At 39.6% G+C, this 22376-nt stretch overlaps 1 protein-coding gene across 11 annotated transcripts in view; it reads right to left on the minus strand.

The window, feature by feature from the left end:
* Positions 1 to 1197: 1197 nt before the first annotated feature.
* ppfia1 (PTPRF interacting protein alpha 1) overlaps positions 1198 to 22376 on the minus strand; it is a 55646-nt gene continuing 34467 nt past the window's right edge. The window contains exons 14-32 of one of the 11 annotated variants that reach the window (XM_084717632.1): positions 21837 to 21987; positions 20576 to 20799; positions 20255 to 20486; positions 15698 to 15727; positions 14610 to 14734; positions 13818 to 13990; positions 13610 to 13703; positions 13138 to 13149; positions 11774 to 11855; positions 10762 to 10962; positions 10342 to 10404; positions 8613 to 8639; positions 6858 to 7033; positions 6524 to 6621; positions 6178 to 6353; positions 4658 to 4726; positions 4369 to 4537; positions 4074 to 4138; positions 1198 to 2758 (exon numbers count right to left, since the gene is read on the minus strand). In XM_084717632.1, coding sequence (XP_084573758.1) covers positions 4083 to 4138; positions 4369 to 4537; positions 4658 to 4726; positions 6178 to 6353; positions 6524 to 6621; positions 6858 to 7033; positions 8613 to 8639; positions 10342 to 10404; positions 10762 to 10962; positions 11774 to 11855; positions 13138 to 13149; positions 13610 to 13703; positions 13818 to 13990; positions 14610 to 14734; positions 15698 to 15727; positions 20255 to 20486; positions 20576 to 20799; positions 21837 to 21987 — 2158 coding nt within the window. In that variant the 3' untranslated portion in view covers positions 1198 to 2758; positions 4074 to 4082. Of the gene's footprint in view, positions 2781 to 4073; positions 4139 to 4368; positions 4538 to 4657; positions 4727 to 6177; positions 6354 to 6523; positions 6622 to 6857; positions 7034 to 8612; positions 8640 to 10341; positions 10405 to 10761; positions 10963 to 11773; positions 11856 to 13137; positions 13150 to 13609; positions 13704 to 13817; positions 13991 to 14609; positions 14735 to 15697; positions 15728 to 20254; positions 20487 to 20575; positions 20800 to 21836; positions 21988 to 22376 lie in introns of all 11 variants that reach the window. The other 10 variants (XM_084717550.1, XM_084717467.1, XM_084717799.1 and 7 more) reach the window with 10 other exon arrangements.

Genomic DNA, 22376 nt, shown 5'->3' on the forward strand with positions numbered 1-22376 from the left:
ATGAGTGGGGAAAAAAATCAGACAAATCAATTGTTTCATGTTGTTATGACCTCAGCTGTGGCTACTGAAAGTTGAATAATGTTTTCAAAATTATACAATTACACAACCATTTTAATTTATAAAAACAAATCAAACAAGTTATCTTAAAATTGACAAAATTCCACATTTTTTGTTAGACAGTTGATGCTCACTAACCTTTTTCATTTAATATTTCTCATTAATTTAGCAGATTATTTTTTACTTCAACCTGAGGGGTTTTTCTGTTGATCAGTGGCAGAAAGAAACCTTAAATTTTGACCCTTTAGTTCATTCTTCTAAGATCACAAAATGTGAAAAATTACAAGGTGGGGTTTATATACAGTAGCTACTGCAATTTCAGATAAACGTTCCTGGAAAGATCAATTAAATTTGGCTCTAATTCAAGGAAAAATAGCAGATACAATCAATGCAATTAATTTTACTTATAGGAAATTTTTCTCAGTTGTGTGCTTGTCTACAGAAGAGCCTAGCATGAGGTTAAAAAAATGAGAAGGAAGGTATTTTTATTTTGCATTTCAAGAACAAATGTGAACTTCAAGTGTTTGTCTCAGACATAAGAAAAAAATAATTAGAGGAGGAAGAAATGTTAAGTTGAAATGTTGAGAATAAAGTTCATGAGTTTGACTTAATTCCTGAAATTTCAACTTTATTCTGAAACTCAACACAAAAAAAAAAATCTCATGCCTGGTACTAATACTCTTCCACGTCTGTCTGTAGACAAATTCCACATTTTTCTTCAGCACTGACTAAAAGACTGTCTGGGTACAGCAGCGAGTAAATGGAATTGATTTATCTAAAGTGTACAGACATTGTCTCAAACTTCAATGTTCTCTATAATTAGTATTAATCAGATGAAATCTGGGAAATTATTCAGAAATTACAGGTCACTCATCACTGTAACACAGCCTGAAGGCCTGAGGCAGGTGAGATTAGATGCTCCCTATTTAACACGACAAAATGCATTCAGTCACACTCAGTATTTCTTAATTCCATTTTCTTTACTCTGTTTTTCTGTCAAAATGTCTGAGAGCAACAAGAAACCAAACACAGGACAGGAAATGTTAGGAGACTTAAAAGGACAAGCTTCAGTCTTTTTTTTCTGCAGTGGAAAATAAGTTTCAGTATTTTATTGAAAGTAAGCAATAAATAATATTGTGATAAAAATAGTTTATAAGTACTCAGACTGTACATCATTGTTACAAGATCAGAAGATTCGCCGGGAAGAGCAGGAATAAAACAACAGCAACATGATTTGCATTGTGCATAAATGACTAAATCACAAACAGAGAAAAGAAGCGTTTCTACTTTAAACTACATGAAGGGTGAAAGAAAACTCTTCGGTTCCTCGTTGTTCGCTGTGAGAACGAACGGGGGAACCCGTGTTGACGGGACAAACGTAGACGTGAGGAGCTTTGCTACATTCATAGGAGCAAACTGGGGCTTCAGCTATGAAAGTATAAGTGACCAAACACAACGTGGATGAGTGATAATAAATAAGAACAGACGACAGAGAGGAGTTAAGAAACAATAAGGCTTGATATGAAGTCTTCGTACAAAGTGTTTTTAAAAAAGGTTGGTGGGTGGATCGCACCGCCTTGAGGGTCGTCTAGTCACAGCGGGGATCGACTGAGGCCTCAGTGAAGTTGGTCCATCGAAGGAGTCGCCACACGTTCGACTCGTCTGTACGTTTCAAGTCCTCCTGTACAGGTGAGCCTGTGTGTGCGTGTTTCTCCAGAGGTGAGGGAGGTTTGTTTCTGTTAAAGGGACGAGCTGTCGGGGTGTGGCCGGGCGGGGATAAGTGGAGAAGTTTCTGCATGCAAGGTCGGCTAGAGAGAACCTCGAATTCTGTTTATACTTGCATCCGAAAGAAGCCCTCTGTTTAGTTTTCGCTACTGTTATATGGCTTAAATTCTTAAAATTCAAGAGTTTCATTTTGGTATCGCAGATATGGAAAAAAAGAAGAGAAAAGAGAGAGAAAAGGAAAACATACTGTGTGTTTCACATGATATTATCTGTCGCCACCATCACCTGGCTTGCCAGCAGTTATTTTATCGGCGATGGATGACTCACAGTGTTGAGCAGTTTGTGAAACAGTCTGACAACTCCAGCAATTTGTCTGATATTCACACATCCTTTGACCTAAGAGCTGCATTTACACAAAATCACAGGTAATAAGCTACAAAAATTACAACAGATAAAAAGGGCAGAGGATATGAATTAAGTTATATCACATATCAAAGTCACTTAAGCGTAAAATTCAATGATTAGAATTCAAATCAAAGAGGAGGAAAAAAAACATACATCTGGTCAATAGAATCAGGATTATAAAAAAGATTAGATAAAATGTCTGTTGGTAGAAATATACAAACTCCAGACAGTTGAAACATTCAGTTACATACATCTGAGAGCTGAGCTTAATACGGGCACAGTGGAGAAAAGTTTCTTTTTTTAAAAAAAGTGGGTTGATTAAGGGGATAGAGGCAAAAAGGATTACATAGTAATTCTAAAATCAATTAAAATGTCCCATTGGTTTACATAAATATCATAACAAATGTAGATAAATCTAGAAAGTTTCCTCTAGGGATACTGAGATTGGTGAGTAAGGTCTTTCTCTGTGACAAAAACAAAACATCTTTTTAGTGTCCTTGCAAGTCATTTCAGTTCATCATCCTGGTCTTGAATGCAGGGAATTCCCCTTCATCCTCTGACCAGCGGTTACCTATAGAAATAATGAGGATAAACTGAGAAGGGGAAGAGAGAGATGAACGGACACGAGAGGGGAAGCAGGACAGAAGCCAGGATGGATGGATGGGTGGGTGGGTGGATGGGTGGATGGGTGGATGGATGGGTGGATGGGTGGGTGGATGGGTGGGGTGGAGGGGAGGAACAAAAGGAAAGAGAGGAGAGGCGTACAACGTGCGTTATTAGAGCTGAGAACTGCAGAACAAGACAGCTGCTTTCTGCTTAGAAAAAGAGAGCAGTGAGCTAACAGCCATACTGAATGCTTTGAGTGCACACATGCTTCTCTTCAAGGGTGCTCCGATTGATCGGTCACTAACTGTTATTGGTCGATGAGAGGAGCCGATCAGGTGAGGAAATTAACAGCCGCAAAATAAGGGTAGATTTTTCGTTTGGTGACTAAATCTTGGAAGGTGCTCAGTCACACTGGCGGTGACATTTCTGCACCAAAATAAGTGTAATAATAAGTAATAAGTTTTAGACACATGGGGACAGGGACGTCATGGTGCCTTCAAGTGCACCTTGTAAACTCTACTCAGATGGCCACAAAGGTGATTTAAATAAGGAAAGTTTCTACTTTTTCCTCTGAAATACACAGTCCTACATCTGTCATGACTTTCATATTTTTCACCTTAGCATTTTTAATGATTAAATGATAAAATCTTAACAATATCCTACTCATGTCTACATCTGCAGAGTTAAAAAATGTATTTTAAAACATGTTATCAAATTCTTACAGGCAAAGTCGACAATTTTTGTACAGTGATCATTTTCAAGTTGTATTATATTTTATTTAAACTTTTATTTTTACATCCCTTTTAAGTGTAAAAGTATAAATAAACAGATATATTGAATACCACGTAGTAAAAATGTCTCAATATTGTACTGGACTATGATGATGATGGATCATGATATTACACAGTCAGTTATTTTATGTCATTATTTTTTATTTTATTTTGTCTAGCAATTGTACCTACACAATTCAAACATTGATTGCAAAAGAAAATGTATTAAAATTTTTTGCACATGCTTATATCATGGCTGAATACTTTCACTTTATGACAGGAAAGCAAAGCATACGGTATTACAGACTTTTTATAGTGGTGTTAACATATTTTGAGTTTTTGGTATTATTACATCCCTAATACTTAATATACAATAAACAGAAGGGTTCAAATAGACTTAATCATATCTGCAAACATTGCTTCAGCTATTGATGATCAGGCTTAAAAATCACAATCGGAGCATCCTTACTTCTCTTACTTCTCAGTCACAGTTGATGTGTGTGATCTTACCGTTGTATGTTAACAAGAGTAGGTCCTGACTGTGGCAGTGTCCAGCCTCTGTATAGACTGACTTCCTGTGTGTCCATGTTGGCAGAATCACATGCAGAGAACATGCCATTAGTGCCACAGCATCATAAACAAACAGCAGAGCAGCAAAGAAGCCATTCAAGAAGAATTAAGAGTACATGAGGAGTCTGGGCTCATTCACGACACAGCAGAGAAGTTCTACTGGAGTTAAGTAGCAGCAGTGACAAAGCATTATCACACACGTGCACACACTTCTGGCACTCTTTCCTCTGCTTACCGTCCATCGGGCTCCTCTTTGGCTGCGTGGAGGGAGATGCCGCACTGCTGCTGGTCACTCTGAAATTGGCAGGCAGGGTGTCTGACGCACCCAAGGACATCCCCCTCATGTCTTTGGGCCTGAACTTCTTTCTCCATGAGGGAGCTCGGCGGAAGTTCTTATCGTCATCCTAGTGGAAGAGGAGGGTGAAAAGATCGAGAGAGGTGTGTAAAAGAGAGGAGGATGGTTTCACAGATAATTTCTCACTCAAATTGTGTTACTGTGTGTGTTATGTGTGAATGTTTGTCACCTCTTCCATTCTCCTTTCTGTGCCAATGGCCAGTAGACTGTTGTATTCACGCTCAAGAGTTGCTCTGGCCTAGAAAAGAGACAAGAGGAGGAAAAGCACAGACTGTTACTCAATTCAAAGCTCCCATTTAATTCTAAATTAACTCTACAGACTAACCCACTTTTTAGGAGATAGCAGCAGCATCCCTCTGACTTTCATTGGCCACATCAGCCAACTGTACATCACACAATTTAGCTTCGATGGAAATACTAATCTAACCATACGAGAGAGATTGTGACATGAACTGAGCTGCGCACACAGTGACTTGAGAATCAACTCAAATCAACTTTGGGACTTGTGTGTTGTGCATGATAATGAGGGAGGGAATGACACTCATCTTGACAGACAGTTTCTTAGTGTAATTTTGCCTAAAAAAGTAACATCAAGATTGTTCACATCTGGAGGGCACGGTCTGTAAGCTGTAGCAACAACACCAAGGTGAACACACCTGCAGCTGCTATGCCATTTGTCACAAGCTTTGGTTATGATAACTTAACACAAGGCCAAAACAAAAACAAAAGAATTGCTAAATGCAACAACTGTGGTATAACAGTTCATCAAACACCTGTACACCTACCTGCACAGGTGAGTCACTACATGTAAAAGTTAATGTTAGTGCCTATTAACAATTAGCAAAGACGTTTAGATCAGTATCAGCTATCTAATGTTAGCTTGCTTCTAGCTTTGTGGCTAGAGGAGGTTAACTTGATTGGGCGGCTGAATATTTTGAACAGATGGGATGAGTTTGCTTGTCACACATGGAGCAGCTTTGCCACAACTATTACTGGTCGGCTGACTTAATCATCCACATTCAGCTGTTACCATCTGCTGGCTAACATAAACCAGAGAGAGATCACATCAGCTAAAGACAGGTTCCAGGCTTTATCAGGTTACCATTACACTGGGCTACAGTTGCTATGAGGGACGAGGTCTGTGATTCAGCAACATAGAAGCGAGTCCTTTCTTCTTTAAGCAGGACCTCAATACCTCGTCTGTACAGTAGCTGTAAGTTTATGTTACGAGGCAAAACACAATTATCAACTCTGAAGGAAAGTTTTCATTACGAGTTTGTTGATATTCCATTGCAATAGCCTGTTTAAAGTGATCTTATATCAAACATCTCATCAGTGCTGATACTGTACCCTACTAGATAAAGGACTGATGATACAGTACATTCTTTGAGTTCCTTAGATATAGATATGCACTGTTCTAAACATAGAACAGAATCAGTACAGCCATAAGAGACTTGACTTGGACTTGTGAGCATCTCTGCAACACTGACATCTCTATCACAGCCAGTCTTACCCCCTGAGGCTGGCATCACATCTTCCTCTTGAGATCTTGAGCAGCTACTCTGATGTGATTGTAATTGGTTTTTAGTCCGCAGTGAATCATTTATTTCTGTCTGAACCTCAAACATAAGACTTCATGATCGTACCTCACATGATGTTAAAAACTGCAGTAAGCGACAGGCTGTGTACCTGTGTGTTCTGCGTGGGGATCTGCAGCAGGAGGGCCAGGGCGTTGTGATCGAAGGTTTCATCCAGGGCGAGCAGCGCTCCGTGGACTCCGCTCTCATAAAGGTTTCCACTGTACTCCTTCAGCCCGATGGCCTGGACCCAGCTGATCACACGCTCATTACTCCACACCAACACATCTGAAACGACAGAACAGGACAGAAATCCAGCTTGAGTATAAAGTCATATGACATATAACACTGTGTCTTTAAGTGTAATTTAAAGAAATGATATAACTCATAAGGGTGTGCTTGTGTTACTGAATCAGTGGAATTTAGCTGTGCTTGTAAATCAGCAGAGTGTCTGTTACCTTGAACCTCGAGCTGAGTTTCGTCTCTTCTCCTCTCCAGCTCCTTCCTGTCATAGTTGAGTCTCCTCAGACACATGACTCCACACTGAAAACTGTTCCTGTTAAACACACACACAAACAGCTGTTACCTTAGCAAAAGACAGTCCCAGTTTATGTTTAACAGTTTTGGACAACAATGCTGCTCTATGGTGTAGATTATAAACTATATCAAGCTTTGGATAGACAGACAAGACTTCCTATATGACGTAAATTCATTGTTGATTATGGTCTCTTCATTGAGAATAAGAAATTGATAAAATAACACCAGAGTTACTATTTAATTGTTGTGTTTTACCTGTGGAAGCTGTCCACCATTTTGAGCTGTCCCCTCAGGTCCTTCTTGGTCAGGTGGTCGAGCATGCGGGCGTCCACCAGGGACTCCATGAAATAGGAGCGGTACTGCGGCAAACCCAGGCTGGGCAGCCACTCATTACCGATCCACTCGTGGTTCATGTCTCCATACGCCAACGTCTGTGGTCAGAGAAAAGATGGCTTAACACATATTCATGTGTGAGAAGAGTTTATTTATTTATCTATTAAAATAATTATTACTCCAGGATAGTGGAGTAATAATCTGTTGTACATTGAAGCATTTCTTTTTTTTTTTTTATCATGAATACAGTTAACCTGCTCACTTATTTCTCTGTATAATAAACAGACCATCTCTTTTTCCTGCTTACTACTAAAAATGTGTGCTGGTCAACTGTTAATATACAAATGACATTACAGTAAATATAAAGTAATTTGTCTGCTACAAGTGCTTTATTAGACTAATTAATTTCCAGTTAGATTATCTTTTATAAATACATAATATTCACAAACATTCCTCAATTTACCTTTATTTTTCCTTACATACTACTGTTTTCTGAACTTTATGGAATCAATAAGAATCTTTTATTCATCAAGAATCATTTATGGTGCTTAAAAACGCTGACTAGAAATTTATGAATCACTCAGAGGGTTTGATAAGTGGAACTATGGTCTTAATCTTGTTGTAACAGGTGACATATTGGACATAACTAAATCTAATGTCATGAAATGTCTACTGAGGATTGACTGTGTTCTAGTGAGCCTAAAATGTTAATTAACTTTCCTTAACATTTAATTGATTACAATGTTCAGAGAGGCTTTTATTGTACGAGTTATACCTCTGTGCAGTATCTGCATATCTTCTATCACTATCTGGGGTTTCAACACAGGAAACCTGAACTGCTGCACTGTAACCACAAGTCATGACAAAACAGTCACCACAGGTTTCCTGCTGAAACCTCATCCCTGCCCTTCAGCTTGACAACCACTAGATGGAAACCTCTGAACTGCTTCTAAGAAGTCAAGCAGCGATGGTGTGAATGGTACACAAAAAATACATTAAACCGAATAAAAAACAAAGAATAAAAATTATGCACTGAATTTTCAGGATTTGCAGCATGTCTGGTTATTGTTTTCTCAAAACACACAGCCTCTTTACTTGGTTTTAATTTTGCCTCTGGCCATCGTCATAGGCTTTGTGGAGCAGAGGATCTTCAGCCTGCAATGTTAAAGATCTATCAGAATCCTGTTCCCCATCTAAAGTGCAAGGTATTGCCACGTGGGGTCCGTGGTTTAAAATATAATGAAAAGGCTTGTCGTACCGTTTGCATTACTAACTTTTTTTTTCCTGCACTTCACCTTAATGGTGTTTCTAAGATGGTCATGTCCTTAAAAGTATAAAACCTCGTGTTCAGAGTTTTTTTTCCTGCAGTTGGTTTGGGCCGTGTTCTAACTACTAATCAACAAAAACCACAGTAGTAATTAGTGTTGACAGATTCTGCTGCATAAATGAACCAAACTTAAGAAGTAAAACCGCACAATTTGAACGGATCATTCCAAACATGCTCGTTGTGAACGCACCCTCAGTGAAAAGTGTTCCACAAATAAATACGGACAGAAAACTACATCTTCTCTATTAGACACTTAGAAACAATAAATACACACTAAAAGATGGTGTTGAGTATGGTAGAAATAAGAGAGTGAGCTTAGGTGGGTTTTTTGGGGGGTAATGTGTGCAAACCTGCGCCCAGCTACCCTCGTCATCCTCCTGGTGTTAGCATGGTTAGAGTGAGCATGGTGAGAAGAACAGAAAGGCGAGGGGTTAGTGAGGCAGGAGTGCTGGGTTAGAGCAGCTTCATGTGGAAAATATCAAAGTAAAATAACAACAAGCCAAACAAATTAATAGCAAGGCATCAAACAAGAAATTAAATGCTAAAAAAACAATAATTAATTTTAGGAGTGGGCAATATGAGTTACTGCTATTATGTTATTTTGTTGTTTCATATCAGTATATAAAAATATACAGTTTAAAAAACAGTATCTAGTTGATTCAATACCTTACAAACAAGATTCAAATATCCAATATTGCTATAAAGCAGACCTGCTCATTGGCCATGTTTCCACTGCAGGCTTTGGTTCAACTGAACATGCTTCTGGTACCAGGTTGGAAATTTTGCCAGGACACTAAGAAACCCCCTACTCTTTAATGACCACAGTGAGTCTGGACCTCAGTTTAAGGTCTCTCATACAGCACAGTGTCCCGTCACTGTATTATAGTATTAGTATTATTTAGGACCAGAGAGAAGAATGTCCTCGACTGACCCACCGACACCACTTCCATCATCTTCAATGCAACACAAACATACAGAAACAATGGAGGATATCCTTTCCTTTGGAGATCCTTTCAACTGCAACTAAACAGAGCACAGCACGTTTTTTGCAGACTCCAAGGCTTGTAGTTGTTTGTTTTAAAATGTCAGAAAATGATGAAAAATGCTCAGTCAGTGTTTCCCAAAGCCTAAGATGAGGGGACTAAAGAAACCACAAAATTAATTACTCAAACCGATTAATCGGCTATTAAAATAATGAGGGATTTATTTAACATCCTATTAATAATCACAGTGCCCACCAATTACTATCGCTTCAGCTTGCTTGGAACCTTAACAGGGGTGATAACAAAAAAGTACCAGGTGCTATCCACAACTTCTGCCAATTGAATCCCCTCCCCAACAAAAGAACAGGTCCAAGCAAGGCCAGTTAAGCTGAGTCAAACCAGCAGTGGAAATATGGCAATAGACTGCCCACAGCAGACAATGCAATGAGATATACTGAAGTCAGAAGATACTTTGGTGTAAACGGTAAAGCAGAATCTTTGTCACACTGTATATACCATCATATAGCCCAACCCTAATACATTGCACTGTTACAGAAGCAGCTATATTAAAAATAAATTTAAAAGGTAACAGTTAAAGGTGACAGTGGTAGGGAGCAGTCATGCTTATGTTCTCTTGTTCTTATAACACTTCAGAAATCTTGTTCTGGCTGACTCAAACACCACTTATTCAAACTTATTGAAACGCAGAAACTGCAGTAAACTTAGCAGCAGGTAACTACACATCACTAACACACGTACACACACAAAACTACTGACTAATACTAAAGCAGAAACGCACATACATTATGCAAGGTCTAAAGAAAACAAGAAAATAAGACAAGAAAATACTAACACCAACAAGGAGGAAAGAAGAACTACAAACTAGCAGAGAGAGCGAATGAGGCTTTGTTTCAAGTTGCCCAGGGAGACTCCATGCTTTCAGATTAATGACGGACTGATCAATCACACTGAAGTGTCAAATATTAATATAAGCATGCCGTGAGTGATGCTGTCCTGAAGGCAACTTGGAACGAGCCTCGACAGTCACCACAGAAGCGAGACGCCACCAGCGTCCAGCCAATCAGGGTAGACTAACCGTGGGAGGTGTGGCTGCCAAACTTTCCATTTCTTCATGTGTGACCCAAACGTTTCCTGTGGTCTGATCATTTGACACCCCCCAACCACAAGTGAGAGCAGTGTGCAAAGAGGGAAGAGTGATGAAAGGACAGACAGAGAGCGGGATGGAGAGAAGAGCAAGAAAATTTTGTTCATTTGTTGTTTGTTATCACTGTTAGCAAAAGAATTAAATCAAGGTTGATCCCATCATTAGTCCATGTTAAGTTTAGGTAGTTAAAATGTTAATGCAATAAAAGTGTCATGCTCAGTCAGATGGCAGGAATGTGTAGAGAGCAGAGAGCTAAGAGCAATCATCAAGACTTCCAGAACAAAGTATCTCAAATATTATTTGTTACAGTTTGTGTGTTTTTGTCAACACATTAACCCGACAGACAAATACCGTTCTCGAGGTCGGCGGGGCAGACGGGCTGGTGAGAGACATGATTTCCTGGATGGCGAGGCGAAGTTTGAGACGATGAAGCGGGTTGCTGATACCGATCTCCCTCTGGATCTCTGTGTCTGACAGCGCTGACATGATGGCTCCGCTCTTCACGTTGGCACGGCATGCAGCCACGTACCAGGCTGGCATGCCCACCCACAGCTGGCAAGAGGAGGGCAGAGGAGAGACATTTCCATTAGTTAACCTATTTCTATCAAAACAAGCTTTTTAAGCCTTCTTAATGCTGTTATTTAACTAAATTTAATGAATAAAATAAACATCAAATGTGAAAATATAGGTGTATTCTTCTGAGTAAATGCATATGAGTCAATACAATACATAAGACTGTAACAGGATAACAAAGTCATTCAAATTAAACTCATGTAGATTTTGCCAAAGATGAAATGTTATATTTAGATGATGCTTTGTAGGGCTGTCTGATGATACAATACATAAGAGTTATGATACTGTATATTGTACTGTACAGTATATTAGGGTGATATATTGCTTTTTGTAAAGCCAATTTTAGGAAAACAGCTAATTTTAAGTAAACTAAAATTAAAATCTGCGTCAAAGTTTACCTTTTTTATGCAATCAGGACAGTGAAGATATATAACACTGCTGTCTAACGGTTGGGAGTTTAAACAACTCAACTCAAAATGAACCACCGCCAAAAATCTTTGCATGTATCACAATATCACAATGCACTTTTTTGAGAATTAATACAGTATCACAAGACATAATATCATGATACTCAAGTATATCAATATTTTTTTTGCACCCCTAATGTTTACAGTATTCAATAAATAAATATGAACAACCATTCCAGTCACAATTCAAGACATTTTAATACGTTTAAAGGCATCTCATCAGTAAATGTGACATTTTACATCTTTTTCAGGACCAGTAGCTGCCCTGCTAATAGACATGTTAGTGGTTTGACAGGTTTTCACATCAACTGTGTCTGTCGTACCTCCAGCCAAACCACAACAGTTGGTCCGTCCCACTGGGCGAATGGCAGGCCCTGCCTGCGAGCCTCCTCCAGTAATTCATGCCTGAGACACAAAATATATATTAAAGCCGATACGCAATAAGAGTTCATCTCCCAAAAACACACTCACACACGTGTAGCCACAGACCGAAATCCACAGAGCCCATCATAAACTCCCAATATGCAATCATCAACATATGAACACAAACCCGAAGACATCAACTGACATGCATACTCAAACCAGAGAGCAGGAGTTTGAGAGAAAACAAAGAAATTGAAACCCAGGAAGACTCGAACAGAGACATGCTCATCTGGAAAACCTTAAACAGAATGTCATTATTTAAAAAAAAAAACACTCTGGACTATAGAGACCAGAAATGTTTATTAAAACCTCCTCTGTGTTTTTCAAGTGTCGACTCTTCAGGTTTAACCAGATGGATCTTTTGTTAAGCCTCTGGGAGATGACCGAGGGTCACAGCCAGGGCTTCAGGACTGAAGAACTTTATTAGTCAGTAGAGTTTTCTCCCAGAACCAGTGCTTTGAGAGTCCACTTAGAAAATTACTTTAGTATGGATGCATTCCTCTACAACTGTAGGGTTCATGACATGCACACGGGGAAGTATTTAGAGCAGGAAAACCTTTGCAACGGCTTTCTAAGTTCTGTACATCCATTTCATGCACATTCTCAGTTTGTAATGAAGGAACGATGCCATTTAGCAGAGAATCCTTGCAGGTCTCTAGGGATGATGGAAGGCAGATTTGGATTCAGGTTCTCTTAAAGTTCTTCCAATTCATTTTAAATGACACTATAAAATGAAGAATGCAGTACTTGGCCACTAGATGGGGCTGTATGCCACAGAGCATGGCTAGAGAAGAAGCCCATCCTCTGTTTGGCAGATGTGCCATCATAAAAAGATTAACAGATATGTCCAAAAGCTTAACTGACAAATTAGCTTCAGTTAAATTCTGATATTTACAGCAACACAGATTAAGCTGAAGTGCTTTATGTGCTTTTTATCAAACTTATGGACAAGAAAACTCACAAAATGCCAACTATTTGGTTAAATTCTTCCATTAACTATCTTTCCCGTAGTTGTAGTGCATAACGTCATGCTCCGATAGGAAAACTGCAAGAGGAAAATGTGTCACTCACTAAAAATCAGCACACACACATTCCTGTTAGTTAAGCTCCTCTGTGGAAAGCAGGGTAAAGAGCAGCACGGAAAAGCCATCAGACATTCGGAGGGACAGTTGTTTGGGGTCCTCAGAGTTATTGGTGAGGTCAACGTGAAGCCAAGTGTGGGAAGAAGATAAGGCAAAAGCAAAAGCAACATGAACCAACTTACCCTGTCTTTGGACTACACATGGAATGAGAAGGGGATGATAAAAAAAAAAGAAGAGGGAGGTTGGCAAAACAATAAAGAGAAAGAATGAACTGATGCTAATTTAAGACTGACATGGAAGCAAAACAATATTTACAGTGTTTGCAATACATTTTTGCGCTAAACTAAAGAATGATGGAAAGAAAACATAAAAGAGTTGTGGCAGATGACTGTGATGGAAATGACTGGGTGTGGAATGGAAGGAAGATGGAGGGAGCGTGGGTCAGATGGCAGGGAGTGAGCGTGTGAGCCAGCCCTGGACTGCAGCAGGAGTGCCAAGCCCACAGTAACACTCAGGGACGTTGACATGATTAACACGGTACACAAGTAGACATCCTGTATAGCAGCGTGGCATCCCATCATATTTAAACTTTTCTCTCAGTTTACATGAATTGTGGAGACAACAGAGGACAGGAATCTTTTATGGGACACTTACTTCTTCTGCAGCTTTCTGTTCTTCTCTGCAGGTCCTCCCAGGGTGCCCATTCCTAAACCATCTTTAGGAGAGCTCTCTGCTTCAGGAGTGCCAGCTGGGAACATAAACAAACACCTTGTTCAGCGATTTGACACAGCCACAGCAACACTGATAACATGGAACTTCACTACATTTACATAAATATATTGTAGTGTGCCTAGGGTCTGACCTTGGCTGGGGGAGTCCTTGCCAGGAATGCTGGGTCGGCCCTTCTCCTTCTTCCCAAAGAGGCGTCCAATGGAGGACTTGATGCTCTTCTTCTTGGCTGCTTTGTTGAGGGAGTCCTGGCTGCTGTTACTACTGCTGGGGTTACTACCCTGACCATCCTGCAGGCCAGCCAGACTGTGGAACCAAACGGTAAGTGATCAGAGAGAGATGAATGGTGGGCAGGGATAAAGATCAGAAGAAGTAGCGCTTCCACGCAAAGTACCTGGAACTTTTAGTCCCAGGAGCTACTTTTCACAGAACTAAAAGGTTCCTTTAGTGGGACTGAAGACCCACAAAGATTAGGCAAATCCGTCAGCTGACATATGAAAATGGTTATTTTTGCACATCATTTTTGCACGTAACTGCAACAGCATGATGTCATATAGAGCAATGGATTGACATCATCACATGTGCAACACCGGTTGCGGTTTTGAATTCATGCTGGATTTTGTCCTCAGTCTAAATGCTCAATAAGGCCTGGACTTTGTCATTGGTTCATCTTTCATATTCTTTCTTCTGTAACTTCATGTTGAGGTGTCAAAGCACAGTGAACAAAAACTAACTACTTTGCAAAGGCAGATTTTTAAAAATGGTGGCTAAGATAAAACCAATCAGAAACATTCAGCGCTGCAAGCTTTAAGAAAAGTGCTACCGCCGAGGACTGACTTTTCAGGGCTCGTTAAAATGATGTTCCTGTAGTGGAAATGCAGCTAAAGATGTAAAGATTTTTTCAGTTCAAGGGTGGAGGTCTTACCCTCGGATGTCTCTAATGTCCTCATGACTTGCAGCATGTCCTGCCTCCCTGTTTAGCCGCATGGAGCGTGGAGTGGTGGGGGGTGACGTCTCACATCGGATCGTGGCCTTGTCATCCTGAGCAGACTGCATGACAGTTAAAGACACATGTTATTCCAGTGGATCATTCCAGATTTACTCTTTACAGACCATGAGGTAAAAGATTTATTATGACCAGTCCATACATAGTGATGTGTATCAAAAGGAGACAGTTCAGTTTAAATTAATTAACTATGTAACAGGAATATAAACTGAAGCTGTACTAATGTTTTCCCAATGGCCAAATGACACAGAAACACTGTTCCCAACACTAGAGGAATTAATTCAGCAGAAAATGAAATATCACAGCAAAACAAAAGGATTAGTGACAATTTCAGGCAAAAAATGAAGGCACAAAGATTCAAACTGACCAGTTTAGATGTCTACACTTTGGAAAGAAATCCTGTTGAAGACCTTAATAGTTAGCATTATGTCCTGCTAATCTTACGTTTTGGTACTAAGTTGATTTAGGGTTCTCATCCTGTTTGTGACTACCACAGGGTATCACAACACCAATCTGACTAGTGACAAACTATTTTCTTGAGTCTTCGCTTAGTAGCTTGGGCTAAGATTTGCCAGAAAATACTGAAAAATGAATTTAAATTATGTCAATTTTCTAAAGTGTTCCTCTGAGTAACAGTCCAAAACCTGGAGATTTTGAATTTACTAATATTTAAGACAAAGTGAATTTGCAATGAATTGTTTCAGCTCACTTCTGTACAACACTGTGATGCTGCTGGTGGTGGAAAAGCCCCTTAAAGACAGCAAGATCCTCTAAAGATTTGGTTGCAACACCCTTGCATGTTCAGGAATGGGATTTTGAGTGTGTATGCAGGAGGATCAATTGGTACCAGATGGTACATGGTGGGATGGAATGGAGAATCTAAAGATTAACAATGTGGATTGCATTTGAGAGGGTGGGTGTGGGGGGTGGCTGGGGTTGGGAGATGAGGGAGTGAGGATAACAGACAGGTATCCGACAGAGCCCAGTAAAGCAGGTCTCTAGTTTACCTTCCTGCGGTGCTTGCGCAGGTCACTAGGCTGAAGCGTGGCAAAAAAGAAGAGAGGAGAAAAGCAGTTAGTGAGACGCACAAACAGACCAGCGGTGGAACCAAGCCATGCACAAACACAAGAGAGCAGGAAATAAGAACAACATACACATTTATCCATGTATACTGGCACTGACACACACACATTTACTCTCATTTACTTACCAATAATATATCACCTGATAATGAAAAATTTATTTAATTTAGCAGATAACTATTGGTTATAATATCTGGTTTTCCAGATGATGTCTAAGCATAAAAGCCAAAGTGTATTTGTGATTTCTTTATGTACTTAACTAGAAAACATAAACATTTGAAGAGTCAGAACTCTTCTTTTTTTGCTGTAATAGTTCGATTTGGTTCAGTCAGTCCTATGTAGTATTAAATCATCCATCTTTACTCACTGCATCTTAGTCTTCATACCCTAATGTGTGCATAAACTACAGGTTATATGAACTCCTCCTCATTATCAGCCATGAAAAGCCACCCCAAGTTAAGTGGTCTTACATGGTCTGATAATATGTCCATAACGATAGCCTAAGTCAGAGACACACACCAACACACACACATAAAGCAGAGAAGAGAAACTGTCAGTTTAATTGTGCAGTGAAGACGTGCACTTCTTGGGAAAATAAAGTCTGCAGGAGCACCACTGCATCAGAGTGAGAGACACTTCAAAACAACCAGGCTGAAGGTTGGGTCAGGATGGCAGGATGGGTGCAGCCTAGCAGACGGAAACTGATAAAGGAAATAAGAGGGAGAAGTGCAGACTTTTACACTGGCACTCATTTGTCAGTGGAATCCAAGCCTTGTTGAAATCTGAACAGTTGACCAAGTAGGCAGACAAGTAGCTAACAGGTTACTTTTGATTAACATCAGAGTGCTGAAATCACAGGTGACAGTGCTATGAGAGAGTTCAGTGATCTTACACACTTGGCCAAGGCAGTGTGACACCTAAATTTATGAACCGGAGCTTTTCCCGTCATATTTTCCACCGTGCATCTAGAACAGGGGGAGGATTTTTTCCCCCTCTGCATTCCTCACAGGCCTGGCATTAGCAGAGCAAATAAACCACCAGCGTGCCACATTTCTATGGGAGTTTCTCTTGCCCCCAGGAGGAAAATACCTAATCACTCATTTCCTTTCCTCAACTGACACACTGAGGCCAGCGCAGGGAAGAGATTAGTGAGCTATAAAAGAGAAACAGGAAGAGGAAATTGAGGGGGTGAGCAGCAAATTAATTTAATCATCCAAAATGTTCCTTTTTCTTCGAGAGTCTTCTTATTTAAGAATTAAAGGACATTTTTGACAAGTTTCACAGATGTTTGAAGACAGATGTGATAGTTTATTAAGGCAAGATTAGAAACAGAAATATGTTAAATCTGACATATCTGACAGACCTTTCTCAGGGATTATCTGCCAAATTAAAAGTCACGGTTCTTTCATGTCAGCCTTCCACAGCCCAAGTTCAATAAACTCCATGAACTGTTTAAATCCCTGACACTCTGCTCTGCAATCAAGCCAGTGCATGACGATTTCATTTCTTAGTCTTAACAATATGCTGGTGGAAATGGATGGTGATTTGATTTTTCTATCCGACATCTTACAATGACTAAACACCTCCAGGTACTGCTTGATCTTGACTCAATTCTTGAAATCGCAAGATCACAAATTCCTGAAAGGTCAGATTGATGAGTAACACAAGCTCCAGTGTTAACAGAAAAAAACAGAGGCATTAGGCGTTATGTTTGTGGCTTGCAGGTTAAGGGTTTGCAAGAATGCAACCCTGGGATCTGGGCCTTCAGTGAGAGAGGAGAGCCTACAGCCATCCTACAAGAAAACAGGCTGAAACAAGGCTCTGTGCAGTGGAGTAAATATTGTAAATAAAGCATAGTGCAGTGTCTGTGCCCACAGGACAACATTACAAAACACAGAATGACAAAGAAGCAGCAGCTTGTTAGACTGAGTTGACTGGAGCACCAGAGGTACACAGGTGTGCAGGAGGAGCTCACAGGTGCAGAAGGTGGGTGTGTGCACTCCACTTACTAAACCAAAACAACAATGTTTTTGTTCTGCTAGTATTAGCTATAAAAGGGAAAATCTGGTCACCAGTTAAGAGGTGTGTCCCTTCCAACTCATTGTTCAAACACTCAAATGTATCTCGTAATATTGCTACGAGACAAAGATCTGCCTGAGCGTGCACTGGCCTGTCACCTGTACCTTTGTTCATGGGGTTTTACTCTTCTTTCACACAGAGCTCAAATGAACCAGATTATTAAAATCTTATTTGAAGGTTTATGCCTTTTTGGTCTTGCTGCATGCTGTACTTAATTCATTTCACTATTTAGTCTGTCCCTTTTGAACCTACAGCTCTTTTAAACACCCACTATCCAGATGTCTGTACAAAAAGTCAGCTGACTGCATTTCACAGTATTGTCAATGTTCTAGAACAATCCTCTGAGGCTCTTTAGGGTTCAGGCCCTGAAACAGAAGCATGAAAACTCAGACCAATAACTTGAAATGACGTGCAAATGCTTCCCGAGAAACATGAGTCCAACTGGCAAATAGGTACACTGTATTTAAGGCCCAAAACTGCAATTTTGGAAAGGTCACGCTCCTCACACCGTAAGTCCTACTAACTTGAAAGTCAGTCCAGCTCAATGAGCTTTACAAAAAAGCGTCCTGAACCATGAAAGTCCATCGAGTGGATTTTTTGCTAATTTGCATAGTGTGAAAAACAATAAAATGAATTTAACTTTTTGGATTTTGTGACTTTGCACGACTTGCAGCTTTAATGTTGGCTGATTGAGCTGCTTCCTTTTGCTGAGCAGAAAAAAAGTTTTGAGCCTTCAAATTCTCTGATTATATTTGTCACCTGTTGAAAAATCCTCTATAAACCATTTCAATGATGATAAAAAGGGAAAGGTGTACAGTCTTTAGGGTAAAGAGGCTAATTATTCTTATTAATAACATAATATGACCTGATTTAGTTACATTTTGGATTCCATAAACATGCTCTCTCTGCACAATAAAATCACAATTATTCTAGAAGCAAAGTGATGCATTTAGCACACAATGTAATGCAAAAAGTTTTTAGGTGTCGTATACTTTGAGATGTCAAAAAGAAAAAAAATGAAAGAATGTGGCTGCACCCATCTGCGGAGAAAAGGAAGGGAGCTGTGGAGAGATCTACAGGTACCTGAAAGTATGGTGCACAGCTATAAGGGTGAGGACTGAAGCCAGTTGCACCATAAGGCAGGTAAGTTACTGTCTGGTGGGAGAGGGAGCTCTGCATGATGTAGGGGTCATAGCAATAGTGCTACAGGCAAGGGGGGCAGTTAAATATACATATGGTTACATACTTTCATGCATACACACAAAATATTAGTGCACTAATCACACTGACGAGAGGAGACGGCATACATACACAAAATCAAGATGAAAAAGAAAATCAGCAAGTTAAAACGTATAGAAGAACATAGATACTCTTAGATCTAAACTACAAGACGACAATAAACCATAACACCAACATAAAATATCTACAACTGTATTTCTGACTTATTAGAGTTCTGTAATGACAGAAACTAATACTAGTGTTTCCTATGGATGAGTATTAAAATGTGAGGAGATAGTTTTTTATTTTGTGTTTCAAGAATTAAGTCCAACTTTCAGAATTATTGCCAGACATAAGAAAAAAAAAACTGATCCCACCCAATATATCTGCCAACCAATATTATTGTCCTGATATTTGCCTGGCAGAGGTATATTTATACTGACAGATCAGAATGCAGGCAGCTTTCTGTGTTTATCTGAACATTTTTTTCATAAGTTTAATATGTATTTTGTTCTATATTTGTTTTTGTATATAGTTTTTTATTAATAAAAATACTGTACTGGTTCAGAAACTTGATGTAGTTTTAGGCAATTAAGTTTATCGTTGAACTGTAAAATATCCCGCCCCCATTATATGTCACAAGTGTCTGACAACCAAATTTCAGGGACCATTGCAAAAACTGTGTCTTTATGCATATATTCTGTATATTATATTTTGTATAAAGAATACTGGCTGATATATATCAATACTATTTTCTACTATTATTTCAATACCATCGTTATCATCCTCATGAAATGTTGAGTTAAAGTACCACTTTGAAATTAAATTTAAATGGTTTTAAATTTATTTTTCAATATTTTCACTTTGTTCTTGAAATACAAAATAAAAAAAACCCTTCCCCCTTTGATTTTTTCTCTTTTTTTCCTGAGTCTTAACTGAAGACATTTTAAATGAGACTTAAACGTGACATTCACTATACTTGTATGATCCACATTGGGAAACAGATATAATTTAATTTACTGGAATATTAATATTTAAACAAAAGTAAATTAGCTAAAGGCTAGTTTTCATTGGCATCTCCTTTGCTATCTAGATGCTACTAGGAGTCATAGAATAATAAAACAAATTATATAATGTGTACAATAATTTAAGGTAAGACCCCTATGAAAGTAAAGGAAGTGTTACCAAGGTCATGACACCCATCCGGTCCAGTTCTCTGTTGGGGCTGCGGGGAATGCGTCTGGGGGTGGACTGGCCAGAGCCTGGGGGTGAGCCTCCCAATGAGGAACCTGCACACAGTGACGGAGGGATAGAGCTCATTGAGCGGAAACGTCCTCCCAGGCTGTCGCCGCTGCCCACCCGGCACTCAATCTCCTCCGCCCGGATGGCTGTGCTCTCCTTCTCCTCCTGGATCATCCTGCGACAATAAAGGAAGTTAAATCACAGTCATTGGTATTTTTGATGAAAAAGATAAAGTTGTTCTTGTGGCCTTGTAGCTGCTGGTACCTAATTTCATTGTTGATGGCATCCAGTTGCTCCTGCAGCATTAAGGCGAGGGTCTGTGCGTCAGCCTGGCCAGCAGGGGACAGCAGGTCCACCGAGCTGAAAATCGTCTCTCGATCCTCCTCCAGGTCTGAAGCATCCATGTCACTCTCGAAGGCCTGGGCCACATTTGCCAGCACGTTGGCCTGCTGCATGCGCTCCCACTCCTGCTCATTCAAAGTCTGCACCTGGATGAATCAACACAGGTGTAAAACAGAGAACAGAGAACGGAGAGAAATGGAGGGAAAGATAAAGATACCAGGAGTATTCAGACAGGGAGGATAGACATTGAAAGCAGAAAAAGGATATCACAGGGAGAAAAGAATAAAAAGACAGAAAGCAGGAACGTTAGCTGGACTCTTGAACATTTGTCATTAATGCACCACACAGACACAAGTAACTGTCACCTCTCTCTCCACCACACTGACTTACATGTCGCTGATGTCCAGAGTGGAAGCAAACAGAAAGAAACGGAGAGGAGAAAATCATCAGAGAGAACTCAAATTATTAGACTGAAACAGGCAGAAGAAGGAAAAAGGCGCACAATACAAATAACACTTGTTATGAGAAGACAACACAAAAATAAAACAAAGCAACCTTTATAATAAATTCAATTATTTCAAAGTACGGATGGACAGATTTATTGGCTTAATATCGGCCAATATATGCTTTACTGATTGCAATCGGCCAACAGCTAAAAGACATTCACTGCAATTGCAAATGTCAAATTTGCGCTCACTAAATGTGGTGTTGGTTATATCTGCAGGCAGACTCAGACAATTAAAAAGGCAAAAGGTGTCATGTTTTTTAATAATAAAGATGTCTTTGATTCCAACAAACGGTAGAAAAAATAACAACAAAACAAAATAAACAAACACACAAAAAAGGGTATCAGCATCTGCTATCGGCTAATTTGTTACTTTAAATATCGTATTAGTAGGAATTTCTAAATCAGTGCATCCGGATTTCAAAGGAAGGGAGATTTTTTTAAAATTTGTTTTCAAGTAATAAAACAACTGACAGTAATTTGCCAATTTCCTGGTCAAAAGAATCAAACCTAGATAACTTCTGATAAAAGTTCAAGTTGTCAAACTGTCTATGTTTAAGTGTCAGGCTAAGTAACACGGTGTGGATCTGTAGCAGACACATATATAACATTGTCAGATTTTATTTGGAGTACTGTATATAAACAGTTAAGTCAACAGCAGATGAGCTGGGAGCTCACCTTGGACGGCTCGTCCCGGAGCGCTGCCATCCGTCCTTTCTGGGGCCGTCTCAGCACAAGAGCCCCGCCATAATGGTCTGAGTTACTGTCCATCATTGAGGAAGCCGACACTGGATACCTGAAATCCGGAGTGCTGCCCAGTCCAGACCGTCTGGAAAAACACATAAAAAACTAGAATTACTGGCTTGTGGTTCTCTGCCTCCGCCAATCAGCCAAGTTACAGTTTACATCCATGTCTGTCTAGACTCATTTAATATGTAGAGAAGACTTTGGAGGAATTTAATAAAAGGTATTAAGTGTATTTTATCACAATATTGACATGTATGATTCCAGTGAATAATTTCCAGATAGAAACATGCTGTCTCTACTTAAAGACTGTTTTTACAGAGGAGTGCAGAGGACTGATAGAGAACTGAACATTATGATGTCACAGTGAAGTTGACCTTTGACCTTTTGGAGATTAAATGCCACTTCAAAAATCACTTCAATATTCTATCCAATATGCAAAAATTTGTCATAATTACAGGCTTCCTAAACATC

This window comes from Lutjanus erythropterus, chromosome 1, assembly GCF_056507025.1.
Source record: "Lutjanus erythropterus isolate fLutEry1 chromosome 1, fLutEry1.hap2, whole genome shotgun sequence".
NCBI classification, from domain to species: Eukaryota; Metazoa; Chordata; class Actinopteri; order Lutjaniformes; family Lutjanidae; genus Lutjanus; species Lutjanus erythropterus.